The sequence below is a fragment of the Camelus ferus genome, chromosome 25 (assembly GCF_009834535.1).
Source record: "Camelus ferus isolate YT-003-E chromosome 25, BCGSAC_Cfer_1.0, whole genome shotgun sequence".
Classification (NCBI taxonomy): domain Eukaryota; kingdom Metazoa; phylum Chordata; class Mammalia; order Artiodactyla; family Camelidae; genus Camelus; species Camelus ferus.
The window spans coordinates 5,688,679-5,711,008 of record NC_045720.1 but is presented as its reverse complement, the minus strand read 5'-3'; the positions used below and the strand labels follow the sequence as shown (position 1 = coordinate 5,711,008).

The 22,330-nt window shown below is 42.9% G+C and overlaps 1 protein-coding gene across 3 annotated transcripts in view; it reads left to right on the top strand.

Annotated features, from left to right (window-relative positions):
• Positions 1 to 22,330, top strand: part of KHDRBS3 (KH RNA binding domain containing, signal transduction associated 3) — a 147,592-nt gene that overhangs the window by 91,286 nt on the left and 33,976 nt on the right. For all 3 annotated transcript variants that reach the window (XR_004315074.1, XM_032467567.1, XM_032467568.1), the window contains exon 7: positions 18,693 to 18,775. Coding sequence is in view for 2 of the 3 variants with exons in the window: in XM_032467567.1 (XP_032323458.1) it covers positions 18,693 to 18,775 (83 nt within the window). In the remaining variant the exon portion in view is untranslated. The remainder of the gene's footprint in view (positions 1 to 18,692; positions 18,776 to 22,330) is intronic.

The following is a 22,330-nucleotide window of genomic DNA, read 5'->3' as shown; positions in this document are numbered from 1 at the left end:
TGCTGCCTCCTGTGTGCTTTCTCGTCTTTAGTCACGGAGCAGTCTATGCGTAACTTAATTATTACATATAGCTGTGCAGTGCAGTCATTACTTAGTACACATCTGTTTCCTAGAAGATTATAGACTTCTCAGGAAAAGCACTTTGTCTCTTAATTAGTCTCCAGCCACTTGCGTAGTTTCTGGCACATTGTAAACACTTGGTGAACGTTTACTGGGCTAGACAACCCTGCACAGAGACCTGGTAAGTTTGCCTAATGAAGGCTGCCCTTGATCTTTTCCAAGTCAATTACTGTAACTGTGCGGTAGGAAGAATATGAGAGCTGGCATTTGGAAAAAGATCTTTCCCTCCTTATCCCTGTCTTCTGGGGCTCAAAGGGCAGTTGCAGGTTACAAAGACTAATTCTGTGTAGCTCCTAAAAGTAACAGAATCACGTATTACAAATCTCATCTCAGGATAAGAATGAACTTTCAAGAAGGACAGAACATTTAACGCGAAGCTGCTCTGCACGAGGCACTGACGTTTGTGTTAATATCATGTTCTCACAGCCGCTCCGCGAGCTATTGTGATCCTTTTGTTCAAGTGAGAATTTAAGGTTGGGGAAGCTGTGTCTTTCCTAGAGTCACAAGGGAGGTAAAGAAGGAGCAGGTGCAGGATTCACAATCGAAGGCCTGTAGAAGGACGAAGGATTGAGTTAAGTAATGTCTGTGGTCCCTTGAATTTAATAATCCTCTGGTTTTAAGCAAACTCAAGTAGGTAAATGGAAATTGAGAACCATTAGGACGAATGGGATGGGCTTGGGATTTTAAAAAATAGTAACTGACAAAGCATTATTATTACATTTACTGGCAAAAATAAAAATAGCATTTTCATTATTTAAGAACTTCAGAGCACCTACATCTCTAAAAAATAGGCTTGTCATTCCTTTGGAACTCAAAAATGTAATTTTTAAAGATTTCCTTGAAACACATTTGTGGTAATAAGTGTTTTATTTCTATAAAACTTGTTGGTTATATCTAACCAATTCAGTTTATTTAACTTTCATTTAACATTTAGTATCTGAGGCCATTATGTCCAGAATAAAAGATGCAAAAAATCGTTATCAGTTGCTTATTTAAACAAAAAGGGGGATGAAACCTTTTCTTTCAAATCTTGCCACAACTGCTACTTTTTTGAGAAAGTATTATGCATTTCAGCCCTTAAAATACTCAATATTCTTCAGATTTTGTGTACTTAGATGAAGATTTTCGAATACAGTTCTACACCCAAGGGAAACTCAATTAATGGTATATGTTAAAATTATTTTTAATAAATAGTTATAGTATGCCCATTGTAAGAATGTTCTTTATTAGCGCAAGTAAGAAACCTGGTAATTTAAAGGTATTTCCTTGTCAAAATGCACCTATTGAAACTTGACTGATTTTTCCCAAGGTGGACTGAAGATATATGATTGTTTATAATGTCAAGTGAGCCAACTGTTCTTCATCAGAGTCACTGTCACAGAATATTCCCTGAGTATGTGTCACTGAGAAGAACATCTGTTAGCAAATAAGTCTGTTAGACTGTGAGCGCATCATTATTACAAAAGTACATACAGCACACAGTCAGCAGGCACCTGAATAGCACCGGCTAATCGTCGGTGAGACCAGATCGCTCTCAGTGAGCACGTGTCTTCTAAGAATAGCTCTAAGAATACAAGGCGATTCAACTGATCAGTTCTTTTTCCAAAAAAAAGAAGAAAACAGATAATGGATGTGTTTTCAGCCATTTGCGTATAAATTGGGACCTTCTGCTCCACTTTTAACTTAGTAAAATTAGACATAATTACAGTAACTTCTCATCTCTTTTTTGAGAACAAGAAGCCCCTCTTTCCCAAAATGACATTGATTCATTACTTATGTCCAAATAATTAAATAACTGACAAATACTTAGTGTAACCCAGAATACATTCAATGAGAGCACTTTAACAGTTCAAAATGTTGGTGTAATTATACAGAAAGACATGTTTAATACTTCCTGGCAGAGCCCAATTTACATACGAATTTCTAAAGTGAAATCATTTTTGATAAATTGCTTTAGGCTCCACATGCAAAGAAAACACACGTTCAGAACACAGTTGGCCCTCCATACCTGCAGGTTTGGCACCTTCGGGTTCAACCAAACACAGGTGGAAAGTATTAGAAAGAAAATTCCAGGAAGTTGCAAAACTTGAATTTGCCCCAGGCAGGCAACCATTTACAAGCATTTACATTATATTTACAACTATTTAAATAGTATTCACATTGTATGAAGCATTATAAATAATCTGCAGATGATTTAAGCACAAGGGGGGACGTGTAGGTTATATGCAAATACTACACCATTTTATATAGGAACTTGAGCATCTGTGGATTTGGGTATCCGAGGGGTCCTGGAACCAACCCCCCGTGGATCCCGAGGGACGACTGCAGGTGTGTGTTCCCCAAACATTCAGTATGGTGGTGTTACCATTGTCTCTGAAAAACCTTGTCCGTTTCCATCATGTCACCTAATATTGACCTGTTCGTAAGTTCCAGATCTAAATCTCTAGCTCTGGTCTCTCCTTTGAGCTCTTCTGGCACCCTCTTCCTGTGATCCCCTTCCTGGAAGCTGTGATCTGGGCCATCGGGGGCCTTCCTCCTCCCAGGGCCCCTGTTTAGGTGAATGGCACCACCGTAAACCCAGACTCCCAGGGCTCACGTGTTCTTCTTATCCCCCATCTCCACCCAGGAGACAGGTCTTCTCACTTCTTCATAAGTAACTGTTTGATCTCCAACTCATCTGCATCTCAGCTGCTTTAGTTGAGACGTTTGTCCTCCTTAAGAAACATTCTTGCCAACCTCCCTGCGTCCAGCTGCTGCTCTGCTGGGTCCTCTCACAGTCCCTGCACTTGTCACAATTTGCAACTACTTGTTTGTATGTATGGTGTTCTCAAGTCTGACTTCTAACTTTAAATCTCTGTTTACTCTTTTATTCCTACCACCTAGCATGTAGGAGTGCTCAGTGAACCCTGGTTGTTTAGATGGATGGACAGACAGACGGACGATTGCCATAGCCTCCTTAATCACACCTTCGCTTGTGGTCTTGCCCTACCCTTGGGTCCTTCCCTTAAATGATGTGTCATTGGTATTATTTCTAGTGTTCTTTCTAGGGTCTGAAATCTGATAATGCTAGTCTCACCAGCCCCAGAATATAAGAACGTTCAGAAGTTCAGGCAGATAAAGTTGAGATGCTTCCAATTGCTGTCTGAAGGCTTTCTTGACTGCCCTCCTGTTCAGCCTCAAAGCCCCCTGCTCTCCCCACATTAACCTTGTATCTCCAGCAGTACCCATTGCAGTTCCTTCAGATTACCAGGACTTGAACTTGAACACTGTGTTGCTTTTTATGTACTCTCGGTTCTCTTGCAGTGCTTTTTCTTGTTCTGTCCCCTATCAATTCTTTGTACTATGTGTTCTTCCATTGTGAAGCCACCTGGTCCCAACCAGGCACATCCTGACTGCACCTTGCACCTGCCTCTGTGTCTGCTTACTTGCCCTTGTCCCCCGAAGACTGGATTTCTGTAGGGCAGGAGCTATGACATTTTTTAAAAATCTGAGTTTCCCCAGAGCTTATCACAGGGCCTGACATTTTGGAGATACTAAATAAACGTGTGAAGGATGGCTTTTATTAATGCCAGCTAATTCTGTCATTCCATGTGTCATGTGCTTTGTTAAACATAGGTAGTGAAATAAGATTAAAGCTAATTTTAGAAACATTTAGTGAACTAATAAATAAGAGAGACAGTGCAGTTTAATAAAGAGGATGCTATTCTGAGATGTAAAATACTTTGTTACTAACCCGCTTCTTGTTAGTATCACCATCTATTCTTTTCTTACGTGTGTAACCATGCTAGTTAAAGTACTTTACCAGTAAATCAACAGGTTAGACCAGATGCTGTTCTAACCTCTTTTCCAGCTTTAAATTCTATGATTGGTTGTTTTCTGAAACTTACTTGGTTTCCACTATCACCCTAAAGGTGTTCTTCTAATATGAAACTGTGTTTTCGTCAAATAGAAATCTTGATACTGAAAAGAAAGTCACAGAATAAACAAAGCAATCATTCTAATGAGAGAAACAAGCTTAAAGTGACTGGCTATGCATCTTTTGAATTCTAAAACAAGTTTTGAAAAAATAATTTTAAAAGTGAGGGTTTTTTTTTTTTCCAAATGCAGACTCACCTTTCAAGATGTAGAAAAAAATTGTCTTAGAAATTTAATCATATTATTTTTAACTCATTTAATTATGACTGCACGAGCTGTCTCTTCATAGGAGGTATCTGCCATTCACTAATATCCCTGGATGTCTTAATGTTGTGTAATCGTTCTAAGCTTTTGCATCTGAGCTAATGGGTTAATCACCTTTAAACACGAGTGCAGTTGGGCATTCTAGATGGAATCACACAAGTCCCTCAATGCGGAAGCTCGCTCAGGTACTTGATGTGCTCTGATTATCCAGCTGTGTGATGTTTACTGAACAGAAGGCGGAATTGTCCTCAGACCACCCCACATGGTGTGGTAGTTCCTGCTTGAGCGAGGTGAGGGGTGGCGGGGCAGGGGACGGCTTTCCCTGAAGCCTGTGCTCTGCCGTGGGCACACGCGTTACAGGAGGAGATGGAGGCTCCTTGGGGCTGGCGGGCAGGATGGAGTAGCAGAGCCAGGTACACCCACCTGGAGCACGAGACGCCTTTCTCTCCAGATCCTCCATCAGGGCTGCCCCACAGGATTTTGATGTGTAGTGGAAGCACGCAGTCCTGCCCTGCTGCCCCAGTCCCCACAGCGCTGACAGGTGGCGTCCTCACCTGGACAGCAGGAAGGAAGGTTACTAAGCCACAGTTATAGGGAATACCCAGCCTGCCCTGTGCAAGGACGGACAGTCCCATCCAGTTACCCGCAGGATGAAAAGTGGATGAACTGAGATTCGATCCCAGGTTCCCTGACCCGGAGTATAAAGCTTTTATTCACAACGTTCTAACTTGTGTAATGTTATGACCTAGTAGAAATGAGAAAGTAATTGAGGAAAGAGTACAGGAACCAGCTGGGGACACAGTCACAGTGGTGTACCACGGCGTCCCTAGCCGTGGACCATTCTTCCAAAGTGATGCCCTTCTGTGGTCTGTCTTGCCGACTAAAGAAGATCCGGAGCTTTCTAGATGCTTTTTTGTAAAATCGTCAACTTCAGTCTTAAAGTCAGAAGTTATCGCTTTAACTTACTGTATGTTTAGAAGGACACTACCTGAAGCAGATGCTTTCATTTGGAAACCACAAAATTAGAGAATAGTATTCTAACTGTTTCAGTCTTTTAATATTTTTTCTGATGCAGTAATCACAGAAAAACAACATACTCTTCAATTTTTTAAGGTTGATGGAAGAAAAAGGCAGCTGCCATTTATTGGGTATTTACTTTATAGAACAAATTAGTGCATTGGGCATTTTCCTGTTTTTTTTTTTAATTGAAGTATAGTCGTTTACAGCGTTGTGTTAATTTCTGGTGTGCAGCGTAGTGATTCAGTTATGCACATCCTAGTCAGCCGTCTCTTCAGCCCCATGAAGTAAGTATGATGATCTCCAGACAGTTTAGAGAGGATAACTATTTTTTCCCAAGTCACACTTGCAGTAAGTCATCAAACCCGTGTGCGCTCACTTCCTCACAGGCGCTCTTCTCAGCTCTGCACACGAATCTGTCATACCCTTAAAACACCACCATGAGGTGAGTGCTTTCTAACAGCCACACGGCTGATCAGAGCAGAGCTGGAGCTTAGAGCCCAGCCGTCTGGCTCCAGAGTCCACACTCCTCCCCAAGACCTAGTGCTGCCTGGACCAGTTGGTTTTATCTGCGTTAAAACTCTGTATCTACGGACAGAGAAGCTGACAAATGAATGGGATAACTCATTCAATTACTTCAGACATAAAGTTTGCTTTTTGAAACTTGGAGCACAGGGTCGGGATTGAGAAGTTGGTGGTTTGACCAGGTTTTCAGCTGCTGGAGGGTATTCCCTCATAGGGCTTCTTGCCGTTGGTTAACTTAATCCAAGTTCAAAGAGTCCGAGATGGTTCAGAACGGAAACAGGCCTGGAAGCCTGTGCCTGCCCACACAGACGTGCCTTTCGCGCCTATTCTCTGGCATCAGGGCTCCTTAGAGCTGTGGAAGCAGGAAGCACGCAGCCACCACCACAAGCAGTGTCCTCATCTGTAAAACGGCACCTCAGGGGCCACCTTGTCTCCCTTTGCCCTAAGAATAAACTCTTCTGAAATTTTGTCAACTAGGATCATCAGTGAAAGACTTTGGGGGAAACCCAAATATATTTTTTAAATGTACATGTAATTCTTTAGTGTAGATTTTGCTTAAAATTTCAGTGAAGTCATACTCCTCCTCCTTTTGAGAACTCACCTGAAATTTTAATTATATGACGAGTCTGGGAGAGTTTTATTACAGATGAAAGTTGTACTGATGGCAAATTTTCCCATTGCAGTGACTACTGGCATAATTTTGTGACAGTTAACTAATCTCTAAACTGCTTCAATTATCTTGTTTTCCATAGTGAGAAATTTAATTTAAAAAGAGTACAGATTGTGAAAAGGTTATTTATGAAAATGCATTTTAAATGTGAATTGAAAAGCCTAGGGACACCCTTTTACTTTAGATAAAAAGATGAAGGGTCTATAATTTCTTACATCCATTTTACCAGAAGCAAGAATACGAGCGGTTTGCAATTGACTTGAAACGTCTATCAGGAGCTTCACAAGTCTATCTCTTTCCTAAATTGCTTGAAAAGTTGACCTATTTTAGGAATGTAAAACTTTAGGAAATAACTTCAGCTTTTAAACTTATGAACATGAAGAGGTTTTGTTTTGGGGTTTTTTTCCTCTCCTTACTTTAAACAAAAACAATCAGCAAAAGTGCTTTATCAAGGGAGTAGAGGACTCTGAAATGACAATGTCTCTAAGGCACGGAAAGCCACTTCTGCCGTCATAATTAGGCTTGCCCGTCTGAGTAAGTTGAGCGATTGTATCTGAGCTAATGTGATGGATGTGTCATGTCCCCCAGGTGAATTAGAGCCGAGGCAGGGAGGGGACTCGAGAACCAGTAGATTAGTCCTCTGTTACAATGGATTTCCTACAAGAACCTGCCAACTTAGTTTTATTGTTTTCCTTGAGCCTTTAAGCCCCATGCATAGAACTGAGTCCTTGCCTGCAGGTAGATCAGAGTCTGAGAAGGAACAGTTGTCACCTTCACTTTGAAGCCTTCCATGATCCTCTGTATATTTCAGATGGTCTTTCTTTATTATTTGATATGTATGCATCCTACTTAGAGAGATGTGACCACTCCTTTATTGGTCTTACTCTTTCTCATTGCATTTTAAGCTGATGATAGGGGCCAGACTTTTTATCCACAGAGCCCAGAATTTAGTAAGTAATCGATGTTTGATGTCTTGATTCAGAAACAAAGCACAGTACTATTCCAGATAAGAACACTTGTAACTGACTTACATACACAGTGTTTGAGGAGGCCCAAACAAGGAAGACAAAGTGCTTGATGGGCTGTGGAAAGACTTTCTGGAGGAAGGAGCATTTAAAGCAAACAGGAAAGGGGGCTAGCAGCACTCAGGCAGGAAGAGCCGGAAGGCTTCCCGTGAAGATGCTGGTGGTGTGGGGGCAGCAGAAGAGCTTTGGCGGTGGTGTGGTAATGATGGAGTCGCATCATCTTTTTATTTGTACCTTTATATTTAATCTATTCAGTCTGTCATAGGTAGATTAGAGTGTGGTAGAGTATGGGGTACAAAACAGTGCACGGAATCTTGGAAGGTACTTTAGGGCTGAAGCGGTTTAGAGTGAAACCACATTATCAGGTTGGGTGATGCAAAGGGAAGGACAGCTGGCCATCTGGAGTTGTCCTCATGGCGTGGCCTTGCCCTGGGGCCTTCATTGTGGTACGGGATCTGGGCCTCAGTTTTATAGGACCAGGCAGCACATTACAGTGGTTAAAAGCAAAATTGGGAGCCAGACTGACTAGTTTCAAATCCTTGCTGTGTCTTTAGTTCCTCTGTGACCTTAGGTAAGTTGTTTAACTGCTCTGTGTCTCAGTTCCTAATCTGTAAATGGAAATACTAGTGCTTATCACGTGGGGTAGTTAATGAAGATTAGATAAATTAACATATGGAAAGTATTTAGAAGAGTGCCTGGTACATAAAAAGTAATATATAAGTATTTTTATTGTTGGTTCAAAAATCTAATTCTTCAGTTTAAAATGTTGCTCCATCTTTCAGGGCCAACTCTTGCTAACTGTGCCTCAAACATTAATATATGAAAAGCAGAGTTTCCAATACTGTTCAGATCCCCCAGGAAGATTAAAGTTAAAAAGATAACTTCAAGGGTTAGCTGGAATGGGGTGCAGAAGGAATTCTGATCCACTGCTGAGGGGATGTAAATCAATACAACTACTTTAGCACCACCTGTTAAAGCTGAAAACATGCCTCCCACGATCAGCAGTTCTCCTCCAGGAGCCACTCTCAGCAGAGACTCAGACTCAGATGCACCACAAGACTTGTGTAAGTGGCATGTAGGCAAAGCTAGAAAGAAGCAAAATACCCATAACTGGGGTGGATAAACCAGTGGTAGTACAGTCCTGCAGACCAGGTTTCCAAGCAGTGAGAAGGAGCCAGGCAGCACCACGGACAGATCTCACAAGCGTGACGCCGACTTAAGGCTGCCACAGAGTGGTGGCTGCCGTGTTGCCATTTTTATGAAGCTCCAAAGCAAGTAATCCTCACTGGTGGTGCTGAAAGTCAGGACAGCAGTTCTTTCTGGGGAGAAGGTACCCGAGGATGGGCACAAGGGGAGCGCCTGGGGTGGGAGGAGCTGATGTTCCCCGTTGTGACCCGGGTGCTGGTTACGTAGCTGCGCTTACTTGGTGAGAAGTCACTGAGCTGTGCACTTGGGAGTCGTACCTTTCTGTGACTTATTTTATGCTTGAATAAAAAGTTTAAAAATATGATCAACTTGTATAAGAACATTGTCCTAGACAGACCAGATACTCCTGTTTATAACAGAACAACACATCTTCCTTCAAAAAGATTTCTTCAAGCTGAACAAACCTTCAGCACATCTGGTCCCTCTGCTGTTAGACCAGGTGATAATCTGAAGGTTTCTTGGTGAGTCTAAAAGCTGAGCCAGGAGTAATCTTAATACTGATGTTATAGAACTCTGAGAGTTGATGTTCCCCTTTCCTTCATGCTGCACTGTGAATTAGGGGTGCGTCTTGGAGGGCCAGGAGCCCTTTTCCCCTCGTATGGGGCTGGAAGCGCTTGGTCGCTCTCTTCTGGCCAGTCGTCTTGCAGCCAGGGCTTTCTTCTCAAGCAAGAGCGCGTGGAAGCATGGATGAACTGCTATGAGTCCCTCACTGCCAGTCAGTCACCGTCCAGGAAGCATTCATTGAATGCTTTCTCGTGCCAGGCACTGGGGACACAGTTGTAAAGAAGGTAGGCGAAGCCCCTGTTCCCAGGGAGACTCCATTTCTGGTGGAGGTTGCAGGTAACAGACCAGCAGATGTGTTGGGTATAGACCCTCTTAGCCGTTCTGGCTGATTTTTCCTTGGGGCAGCCTTTCTCAGCTGGGGGTCCTCACCTGAATCACAGACCATAGACATGATGCGCATGATTGTTTCCTTAGCTGCCACAGGGATGATACAAAACGAGGACTGTTCCAGACACACGGGAGAGAAGGGAGCTCCTTTATACACAGTGGTCACCTCATGCCACCAGCTTCAATCCCTGGTGGAACCCTGTTTGAGAAAGGCTGTGAGGGCTTCTGCCAACTTGAAGAGGGAGCTGAGAAGCCAAATTGAGCCTTAAAAGTAATCCAGAACTTGGGAAAGTTAAAAAAAAGCAATTGAAGTTTAAGCTCCCCACCTCCAAGTTTGGCTGAAGGGGGCTGATAAATCCCCTAGGCTGTGGATTGGATCTCCCAGAGGAAGGTTCCCTCATCACCTCGGTCCTTTGTGGATGCAGATTAAGCTGGAATTGCTAATTCCTGTATCCTTCCTCCCAAAACAAATATAAAATCCCTCTGGAGAAATATAACAGTGTAGGTCTTCAATTATTTCTGTGATTTTTCATATGTAATTACAATTAATCAAAAATTTCAGGTATTCAAGAAAGTATCATAGTAAAAAAACTGAGAAAACAGTAAAAACAGACCACAACAGATTCCTATAGCAGACACAAACTTTAAAATAACTATGCTTATTTTAATCATGGAAGTAAAAGATAAAAGTGATGATTTAAGCAGAGAACTGGAAGATATAGAAAATGTAGATATTCTAGAACTGAAAAATATAAAAAATAGTGAAATGGTTTTAGTTGCAGGTTAGACACAGATAAAGGAAGAAATAGTGCCGGGAAGTCAGGTCAGTGAAGCAAAGAGAAACCTGGACCCAGAAGCTCACACACGGCACAAGAGCCCCTGCAGTGGCGCCTCAGTCACTTCCAGCCCCAAAGGCCCCACGGGACGTGCTCCCGATCTTCTCTCCCAGCCCACCCCGCTGGGACCTCTCCGCCCCAGACCTCTGTCCTCGCTGTTCCTTCTGCCAGAGCTGCCACTGTCCCCAGCTGCCACCCCCACCCCCACCCCCCACCGGAAGCATGCATGACCAGCCTCGCTGCTTTCACGTGTGCGTGCGGAGCCTTTTCTGTAAGGACCCTGGCGCCTGTCTGAGATGTCAGGCTTCTCCGCGCTCTCGCTGTGCCATGTGCTGTATGTGGGACGACTCGTTTTTGTGTGCTCCCCCTGGGCATGTAGGCCCCGAGGACAGAGATGTCTGTTGTTTGTTCAGTACTGTATCCCCAAGTGCTTAGAACAGCAGGCGTTCACCAAATGCCTGTTTTCTGCAGAAAATTAAATACATTAAAATCCTTAGCATGAGGTACATAATGTGGGCTTAATAAAATTTAGTCATTCCCCTTTTTCCCTTCTTTGTGGGATTTCTGGTTTAATTTTATTTGTCTTTAATTTTCTATTTACACTTTGCCCTTCCTTTGTCTGTGGGATTTCTGGGTTAACTTCTTTGTTGTTTTCTTTTCTGTTTTGTATTGTACTGTATTCCTTGTCAGATCTAAACAAATCTAGTTCTATCTCAGATACAAACTGAGAGAAGTGAAGACATTCTATGAATAATTGATGTAAATGTATTTTTAAAGCTGTGTTCAGATGTAGATAGAATTACAGATAATCTTGGTCAGCCACTTTATCTAAAAAACCACAGTAGTAGTTAATACGAGTATTTACAGAATGAAAATGTAGACATCATAGTCCAGACAAAGTTTTAAGAATTTATCACATTCTATGGAAGAGAAATATCTGGTTAGCTCTGATGTTTCTCTGGCCCAATAGCTTGAGTGGAAATAGGTGTTCAGTAAAATGGAACCAGCTTTATTTGGCAACAGCTGTGCCAAACAGCTTTCATAAATATTTTTCTGGTTAATCCTCCCACAACCATTGGAAATAGCCAGGACATGGATTACGATTCTTGTTTGGCAGATTGTAAAACTGAGGTGCAAGGAGGGTAGGTGATGTGCCCAAAGCCACACAGCCAGTTAGGAGGCGGAGCGAGGGTTTGAACACGGGCATCAGAAGGACGTGGAGAAGTTGTGTGAGTCTAGAGCGGCATAGTGTGTTCCCCCGGCCAGAGGTCAGCAGGGGGTGGGATTGGATTGTTGAATTAATGGTGTTTTATTTAAATGATTTTGGGAGACAGATTCTTGTGTAGAATTATTACTAATGTTGTGATTTTGTCCTTAATTATAAAACGACTTGGTTATGTGATGTGTTCATGGTCATTGGTGACTCAGCAGGGGTATTACTATCATTCAGAACCCCAGCAAAAATGAATTTCTCAAAAGACTTTTAAATGTATTTGCTTTATAAACTCAAAATAATCATGAGAAGACTCGATTTAAATACTTTAACACTCTACTTTATATGAACACTTTTTACGTTTTGAAATGACCAGTTTTCACCATAAAGAAAGCGAGGTGGTATGTAGTGTAATTGTCTCCTTTTAAAAGGACTCAAAACAGAAACATTATTTTTTTAAATCACTCTTTTATAAATTCTGGCTGTTTAAAATGTTTTTTCCCAGCTTAAATTTTATGCTTGATTTTACTTGTGACAGAAATAGAATTAAATAGGTCATGCTGTTTCCTTTATCCTGGAAAATCTCTTCTCTTCAAAGCAAGATTTCTTTGGTGTTTGGCTGTGTGTCGGTGGGGTTTGCAGGCCGGGGGCGGTGGACGAAGGGTCTCTCCTTGTGTTAGGATATTTCGCCCACTGCGGCCCTGGCACCTACGTAGTGTCCAGGGCACCCTGTCAGCTCCATTTAGACATCTTCCTAATCGAAGATAAATCTCAAAAGTGAAGCTTGATGAATAAGTCTTTTTTTTTTTAATGAGGCAAGAATGTATATTAATATACATTTATTTCTTGTCCATCTTTGTTCACTGTATTAATAATGTTCTTACTTTCAGAAATAGAGTACAGGGTTTTAAAGGGAAATTTTTTGCTGAGGGCAGGGAATATAAAAATTGATAGGTAATGTTTGAAAAAAAGAATTCAGGTAAGCTCTCATTATCAGAATTGACAGCATTTTAATAAATACTGCATTTCATTCTACCATATCTCCTCAGCTTGCATTCATCTTAAAGAAGCTATTGCTATGTTTCCTGCCACTTGGCCTTTAATTATTTCCTTTTATTCATTCATTCATTCATTCATTCCTTCAACAAACACTACTATGTGCCAAATAATTGCAGGCACCGTGTGTGTGCAAGGTACCAGTTACAGTTACCGGTTATCATGGAAGTACAGAGGAAGGGGCGATAATTCAGCCCAGAACCTTCCGGGGGAGGACCTCGAAGGTAATGGCAGAGAAAACAGCCCGTGTGCAGAAACGACAGCATGAAGCAGAGAAGCAGCTTCTTCAGGGCCCGTAACACGGCGCTGAAGCAGATGGTGCACTGTCTCTGTGTAAGCTGCCAAGGGCAAGACTTAGCAGTTTGTTCTTTATCTCCTAGGAACCAGGAGAGAAGAGTGGAGACTTGTAATCAGGGAAGCAACAAGCTTAGATGAGCATCTTAGCAGAGAATTCTGGAGAAAGGTTTAGGTAAGGAAGTACTCGGAAGCCAGCGAGATGGTGGAGTACTGTCCTGGTCCAGGGGAGAAACTCAGAATGAATCTGATGCCATCGCAGTGGCAATGTAGATGGAAGGTATGAGGGAGAAGTGAGAGATAAGAGTAAAGGTTTATCGGCCAGGTGGAGTGATGGTGAGGTGGTGCAGGGCCAGGCACTGACTTTGCGCAGACGGAAACGCCTGCAGAGGGTCGTGTAGACGGCGGTTCCCCCCACCTGATCAGAAGTGTGTGTCTCCAGTGCACCCCACTCACGGGCACAGGGCCCTGTTTGCAAAGTGCAAAGAAGGGAATAAAAGCCCTTTGCAGGGCATTTTGACAACATAAAGGAGCTTGATGAAGCTTCTTCCAGTGGAAGGTCAGTAAGTTGCTTAGAATAAAGGAGTTTCTTCACTTTGGTGCCCTGAGGAGCGGCTCCCAAGATACACAGATGAGCTAAGGCTGACTCAGGGCAGATGAGGGGATTGCGTGGAGGAGGGATTTACGGGGCTCGTGCTCTGGAGACGTTCAGTCCAGATCACATGGGCACCTACTGAGTGGTCCAGGCACTCCTGTCACTCTGTGTAGGAGCGTAAATGCGACAGTGTTCATGATGGTGGGTGAGGACAGGAGCTGGTCAGTTTTTTCTGCACAGTAATGAGGGCATGTGCAGTGGTTCACTGCTGACATAACACAGGGGTGGTAGACGCTGGGTCTGTGGGGCTGAGAAGACACAGCAGAAAGGCAGGCTCAGTGGCACTTCCTCCTGAAAAACTGACTAGCGAGGGCGGGTTCAGGGACTATAGGGAACAGCATGTAAACTGGCCCTGACTGTTACGCTTGAAGCACAGGGCACGTGGCGCAAAATGGGGCTGGCACGTAGACTGGCATGTCATGAAGGAGAACATTCTCTAGGAGAAGATACAGAAATGTGAGAGATTATGCAAAGATTTCAAGTATTAAAAAAAAACTGTTCAGCATATGTGAGCTCTGCCAACAGTTAGGTAGTGAGTTCCCCGTCTCAGATCCTGGCAAGCTTTTTAAGAGTAGATCCTAAGCTGAGCGGTGTGAGGGAACGGAGTCAGTATCACCCTCTTCTATACTAGATTTATGGTTCTACTCGGGTATATGTTCACCTGTGACAATGCATACACTTTTTAAAAAATTTCTCCTCTAGCCTTGGAAAACTCGAAAGAGGAATTTCATGATGTCAGATTATACTCATAAGAAAAGCAACCAGTTGTTGGGAAGACTGGAAGAGGGGGGCAGCAGGGAAAAAGAGGGGGCTGCTGCACCTCAGATCGCCCAGGCCTCAGACAAAGGGCCTCATGTTCAGAGGCCCCCCAGCTCCGCCACCCCCACTGTCCTCACTTGAACCATCTGTTGAGTCCCTTGCTTGCTGAGCTCCTCAAGTGTTCTTAGCCAGTGACCTCATCTCCTGCCTTGTGATGAAACAGCGAGCAATCAGCAAGAATCGTGTCTGCTCCCTCCTAGGGACTCGTCAGTTTATTTGCAGTCACACTCAGCTTTTCCTCCTGTTGCCCTGTCACGGTCCCTTTATGCTTCCTTGTATTTCAGGTCCTGTCCATTGAACAAATAATAGTTGTCATGGGAGAGGGTGCACCTGCATGGCCAAATCCACCTTTGAAATCACCATGAAAGAAATCTTGTGAGAATTGCAAATTTAGTCTTTTAAAGTCTTCAGTGTGAAATATGAAAGTCAATAAGTCAGTGACCTAATAAACAATTCGAAATTTCAAGTAAACAGTATTGTAATAATATTTGAACAAGGAATGAATGACGTAACTGTAGGTTTAAAATAATATAGTACTTAACATTTCAGTTATTTAAGAAAATTCCAGTCATTTACCGGAATTTAAAGAATCTCGATTATTTAAGCATAGAAAGAGAATTCTGCAGTTGGTGAAGCCATATTCTTTTTAAGCTACTAAAGAAACATGAGCTCTGCATTTTGCCAGCCTGCGTGCTCAGGGCACTGAGCTATTTGCGAGGTCTAGCCCTCCAGACTGACCCTTCCTATTCCAAGCCCACACGCTGTTACCAGAGAGAGATCTGCAATGCAGAGTGGATCGTGCCACTCGAAATCTAAATCCACCCTCCGTAACTGGGCCGCTCCTGGTCTGGTTTATGGGTTTCTCAGCCCCATTGCTCTCCTCTCCCGTTTGCGTCCCACGGTGTGCCCGGCCAGCCCAGGGTGTGAAGGGGTACGTCTGTGCTGCCGTCGTTTTGCACCTGCTCTTCCTTCTGCCTGATTGTTACTTTTAATGAATTTTCCCAGCTACTTTTGCTTTTCTCAGCTTTGGAACTAAGGTCTAGCGTCCACACTTGAGGGAAATTTTCTCCCCCCTCCCAGTTGGGCTCTTCGGTGCCGCTTGACGCTCACCTTTGCCGCAGCATGTGACACGCTGCGTTATAGTTCTGTCTGCAGTTGTCTGCCGCCCTCCCGTTCCACGCGAGGCCAGCGTGCTCCCTGGGCTGTGGCTCCTGTGCCTCCACCATGTCGGCAACATCCGCTTAATTTAGTCAGTTTTTGCTTCATGTATTTTGAGCTCTGTTGTTAGAAATGTTTCATGTATGTGTAGACATTTTTATAATCATTTTATCTTCTTAATAGATTGACCCCCTTATCACTGTAAATGAATGCCCTTCTTTTTCTCTAGTAATAGTTTTTGAAGTCTGTTTCGTCTGATACAGTACAGCTGCACTAGGTTTCTTTTGCTTTGTATGGTATACCTTTTTCCTTTCTTCTTTAAACATATTTTCATCACTGAATCTAAAGTGTGTCACTTGTAGTCAGCATGTGGTCAGATCTTTTTCTTTTTTAACATGTTGCCAATTTCTTCCTTTTCATTAGTCTTTAATTTATTTACATTTGTGTAATTACTGACAAGGTGGGACTTACATCTGCCACGTTGCTCTTCGTTTTCTGTGTGTCTTCCGGTTTGTTTGTTTTGTACCTTACTAACCCTCCCTTTTGGGCTGAATAAATATTTTTTTACTGCACCACTTTAATACCATTGTCATTTCTTTTTCTACTTTATTTTTAAAAGTATTTTCTTATCTTGTCCTGGAGATTACAGTTTATGTCTTAACTTATATCAGTCTTTTTTCAGATTTATACCAACTTAATTTCAACAGTACATGAAAACATTGGTCCTCTGTGGACCAAGCTCATTCTCAGCTTCCTTACTTTGTGTTGTTACTGTTCTACAGATTACATCTTAATATATGCCCAATCAGTACAAGTTTGTAATTATTTACTATTTTTTCTAATTATTTATTTTAAATCAGACAGTAGAAAAAAGAGTTAAAACAAAAAATACATTGACACCGTCTTTTATGTTTACCTAAGAAATTGACCTGTATAAGTGTTCACTTTTTTCATGGGGATTCGAGTTACTGGTCAGTTGACCTTTCACTTTAGCTAAAGAACTTCTTTTAATATTCTTATGAGGCATATCTTCTATTGATGAATTCTCTCAGGTTTTGTTTACCTGAAAGTATCTTAATTTTTCCATTTTTGAAGGATAGTGTTGCTGGATATAGAGTTCTGGGTTGCAAGTCTTTTTTTCTTTTTCTTTTATTTATTTACTTATTTTTTATTTTTTTAGTATTTGGGATGCAGAATCCCACTGTCTGCTAGCCTCCAGGGCCTCTCCTGAGAAATCAGCTTCTGATCTTAGGGAGGGTCTTGCATGTGATAAGCAGCTTCTCTCCTGCTGCTTTAAGAGTCTCCCTTTGTCTTTTAACATTTGGATGATGTATCTAGGTGTGGGTCTCTGAGCTTCTTAGATGTACAGATTAAATTTTTTAATCAAATTTGGGAAGTTTTAATCCATTATTTCTCCAAATAATCTTTCTGCTCTTTTCTCCTTCTGGGAATCTCTTTATGCGTATGTTCCTGTGTTTAATGATGTCCCACAGGTCTCTGAGGCTCTGGTCATTTTCTTCATTTTTTTCTCCTCTTTCTCAGACTAAATAATCTCAGTCTTCAAGTTCACTGATTCTTCTGCCTTCTCGTATCTGCTGTTGAACCCTGCTAGTGAATTTTTCATTTGAGTTATTATACTTTGCACTTCAAGAATTTCTTTGGATTTTTTTCTGTATTTCCTGTGTCTATATTAATATTTGCTATTTGGTGAGACACTGATCTCATACTCTTTTTAGTTTTTTGACATAGGCCATTATTTAGTTCCTTAAATACATTTCAAATAACTGATTTAAAGTCTTTGTCTAGTAAGTGCGGTGACTCAGCCTCCTCAGGGATATTGTCTGTTGACTACTTTTTTCTTGTGTGTGGACCATACTTTTGTGTTTCTTTGCATGTTGCATAATTTTTTGTTTGTTTGTTTAAAACTGGAAATTTAACATATTGTGTCCATATGGAAATCAAACTCTTCTCCCTCCCTAAGATTTTTTTTTTTTTTTGGTTTAGTTACTTTCACAAAGTAATATTGTAAAGTCAGTATTTATCATGTTTTGCCATTGAAATATCTCCTCTCTGTTTCCTTAGCAGTCTGGCAAATTAATGATTGGACAGAGATTTTACTGAATGTGTGGAAGCTAAGTTCCTAGTCTTGCCGAGAGCCTGTGGCAGGTGCTGGAGTATGTCTTCAACCTTCAGCCAATCAGTTTACAACTAGCTCTGGCTTAGCCTTGACTTTTCTTCTTATTCCGAACCTCAAGGTCAGCCAGAGGAGAGACCTCAGGGCCTGCTCAGATCTTTACTGGGCAAGTACATGACACTGTGCATGTACATAGCCTTTGAGATTTCAGAAATATGTCAGAGTTTCACGAAGACCGTATGGGCATCTCATTCCCTCACTTTTCCCTGTAAACTTTTTGGTTAGTCTGTTGTTTGCTTCAGTTTTTCTCCACCACGTCAAGCAGCTAACATTGTAAACACTTCCCTCTATAATTATTTTCTTCACGTAACCTCAAGGAAAAGGCTTTGTGCACTGGAGGAGCTCCAAGTCAGGTCAGTAAAAACAGTCCTCTGGGAATGGAGTTTCGAAAGTACTCCCCTCTACCCTGCCCTGCCGGTGACCATCAGCCTGCTGGTTTCCACCCTGATGGATGGTGGCTCCTGCAGAGCTGGGGTGAGGGGTGGGAATAGGACGAGTTAGAACATCACAGAGGTCAGTGCTCATTTCAAGAGCCAGTGAGTTTTTAAAAAATAAGTGCATTCTAGATCTCTGCAAGTCTTTGGTTAATTTCCAGAATTCTAAAAATGTTGATTCTAAAAATTTTTGCCAATTCCTTTTTGCTTTTTTAGAGAGAAGTTTTGGAGGTTCTTACTCTATTATTGTCACTGATGTCACTTTTACACTTTTCCTTACATTGTAATTAGATATATAGTTAAATGATAGCTGAATTAATAAAGATTCACTCAAAGCAGAATGCTTCTTTCTTTCCAGAAACTTCTCTGAACTCTCTTTACCTCTCCTGTTACGTTTTAGGACTATGATGATGGCTATGGCACTGCTTATGATGAACAGAGTTATGATTCCTATGAGAACAGCTATAGCACCCCAGCCCAAAGGTAAGAGTGCGTCTTTGTGCCCAGACCCCATGGCAGACACTTGTGCCCTCTACTCTGGGAAAAGGAGGATGGATGATCGGTCAGTGAGGGTGCTTCGACTTGGCCTGCCTTGTTTTCGTTTGTTTTAATTGGAGAAACACTGTCTAGCCCACCACTGGCATGTATTGCTCCTCCCAGATTTACTGCAGTGCTAAAGCAGCGAGTCTTGGAAAATTAAGTTTGAAATTTTATTGACTCTAAAACTTCGACTTAAGCATTCAGTATATTCTAGGGAGGAACAATGTCTACCAGATCTGTGGCTCTTCAAATCCTAAGGATCAAAATCATGTCAGAAATTAAATATCCCACATTGTCAGTTCCTGGGGGCGGAAGAGCCAGAAGTTTTGTTTCATATTCATGGATCATTTCCATGTCTTAGCAGCAGTCCCCCTGTTTTAACTTCACATTCTTATTTGTGAGTAGTGAGTTCTAATCCACTTTCTAAAGTAGTATTTACTCAGAAATAAGTGTTATCAGAGGCAAAACAGCCTTATAGTCATCTCTTCTGATAATATACCTTGGTGTTCATTGATGTGTGAAATCTGTGTTTGTTCTGTTCAGAATGTTTTCCTAAATGCCTAAAACCCCTTGCTTCATGTTTAAATTCTAAGGGAAAGACAAAGATAGACACACACCAGCTTCATACCGACTTCACGAAGCGTAAATAGACGTGGACCACGTGGTTATTTTGGTGAAGCCTGAATTATAAATGGACTTTTGAACTCTTACGGTGTGGGGCGAGCTTTGCGCAGATAGGCACTCTGCTACTGGGGTTGACAGGGTTATGAGTTTTTCTCTTTTTTGCTCATGCCAGACTCTTTTCGTGTATAATTTGTAGTTATTAAGTAGCCTTTAAACTTTGACTCCCAACTGGTCTTTTTTAGGGGAAGCTTTGTGCATCGTATTTGTATCCTTGAGGATTTTGGCACACGGCACATGGGAAGAGGGTATTACTGGCACAGAGTGGATGCTGGGCACCTCATTTAAGTCCCAGCAACTTTGTGAAGTGTATGGAGCTGTTTCCATTTTGTAGGTGAAGAAAAGGAGCACAGAGTGTAAGATTAATTTGCCAGAAATCACACATGGAGTGTAACCCTTTACTCACAGGTCTCCTTTAATCTGAATAGCAGTAGCAAGGCCAGTGCACCTCTGTCTTAAGGATGATGAAACTTAGGCTCTGAGAAGTGGATGATCCACAACGTGAGCCCGGCTGAGAGGCTTGTAAAGTCTTTCCGCTGTAAGCTGTGGTAACACATTAACGGGACCGATCACAAGCATTTGTTCCTTTGCTCATCTGTGCAGCCAGCATTTATTACATGTCCGCTCTGGGTCAGGCACTGTGCTCAAGGCTCGGATTACAAAGGCTTTTGAGACAGAGGCCCTCTCCTTGACAGGCTCGCAGAATGAAACAGGTGTAAATCGTTAAAAGCAATGTAGTATGGTAGCTACTGTGACAGTCTTTGGGAAAACTCCATAAAAAGTATTTCCATAAGAAGACAGTGCACAAGCCTGCTTGGGAATACTGGGAACATTTCACTGAGAAGGTGAAGGGGAAGCTGGGGTCACCGGGGTACAAACAGGGAAGGGCATTTCCCAGGCACAAGGACAGAGGCTGGACAGAGCAGTGCATGTGGTTTGGGAGCCCCCATCACACCGTGGGGCTGGAGGCTCTGACGCACCTGAGAGATGGGCGGCAGCAGGCGCGACCACCTCCTCCCCAGGCTGGGAGCTCGGGCTCCAGACGGGAGGCAGCAGTAGGCAGCCATGGCAGAGGTACCTGTGAGGGAGCGGGGTGTCCGCACTCGGATTAGAGGAATGAGCTGGATGGCTGTCTAGAGGCCGGACTGGCAGATGGCGAACCTGGAGGCAGAGACCAGTCAGGAGGCTGGCACATTATAAATTGTAAGCCCTTTGAATGTCAGGGAAGACTCACTTAAAGAAACATCCTTCAAGACAGCCAATCTGCCCTCTTTGATCTCTTCAATGCCACAACTCAGCTTACCTGAAGGAGTACAGAGAATTGTGTGGGAACTGTACACACTGGCAAACCCAGGAATCACTGTCAGGCACTCTGAATAATCATTTAGTCCTCATACCCTGTGGAATAAGCATCTGTCCTTTTAAAGAAGAAAATTTGTTTACAGAAATTAGGTAACTTCCCTGGGATCATGCAGCTTATGAGCGGAGGCCCCAGCTTTGCCCCTCGGCCTGCCTGACCGTGCCTCCCTCCCTGTGCCCCCCGGGCCTCACTAAGCAGCTGCCCTACTGCAGACCAGAGCGAAGCAGCCGTGGTACCGAGTAGGATGAAGAAATGCTTTATGCTAGAGTTACCATAACAAGATACCACAGGTGGTATTTTAAGCAGTAGAAATTTATTTTCTCGGGGTTTTAGAGGCTGGAAGTCCAAGATCCAGGAGTTGGCAGATTTAGTTTCTTCTGAGGCCCCTGTCCTTGACTTGCAGCTGGCCGGCTGCTCGCTGTGTCTGCGCGTGTCTTTCCTTGCCCATGCACCCCACTCTCTCTGTATCCAGATCTCTTTTCTTACAATGCCACCAGTCAGACTGGACTCGGGCCCACACAAGGCCTCATTTTAATGTAGTCATTTCTAAAGGTCCTGTCTCCAAATACACGTTTTGAGTTACTGGGGGTTAGGGCTTCAGCGTATGATTAGGGGTTGGGGGGGGACACCGTTTAGCCCATGGCATGCACATATTATAACACCGGTTCAAGTACCACACGGTGTGTCTCAGAATTAGAAATCTAGCGTAAACCAGTGAGCAGATTTTCCGATCGCCCCCAGGATCCAGGAGTGGACGTTGACGAGGAGACCACCATCGCCATCACCGTCTTCAGTTACTGAGTGCTGGCTCTGTGCTTGCTGTGCCGTGTCGTGGGTTCACACAGGTTCAGAGAGGCTGGATCGCTTGCCCACACTCGCAGGGCTGAGCAGTGGCACGGATCCGCGCTGGCCCCGGGCATCCTCTTTTGTACTCGGCTCCGTTGCCTTTCATCTCTGCTTTTGTCATGGTTTTGATTTCAGTTGCTGGAACTAATTCCTATTAATACTTTCCATATACAGAATTCAGAAATCTAGTACTTTGTGATGCTTTTGAATCCCCGAGGAATCATGCTCCCACCTGAACTGGAAGTGTTGCCTGATCAGAGGGGCGCTACCTTATTCAAGCCTAAGAGTTTCATGTATACGGCATATTAGTGTTGCAGGCTAAGACTAATAAAATTAAGAACTTTGTTTTTCCAATTTTATGTTAGATCCTTTCAGCAAGTAACATTCTTGGCCACTACTTTCGGGGAGCAACAGCCTTGATGCTCACTAGTAGGTAATTCCTGGTGACCCTGATGTTCAGGTACATCCTGTGCTGCAGGTACGTAGCTCAGTATCGCCGCAGGATCCTTTACTTGGTCTCCTTTTAGATTACAAAGCGGTTCTGAAGATGTTCTTTGACATGTCAAGACGTAGTAGAAAGAGCCCTGAGCAGAAGTCAGGGCTGCGGTCCC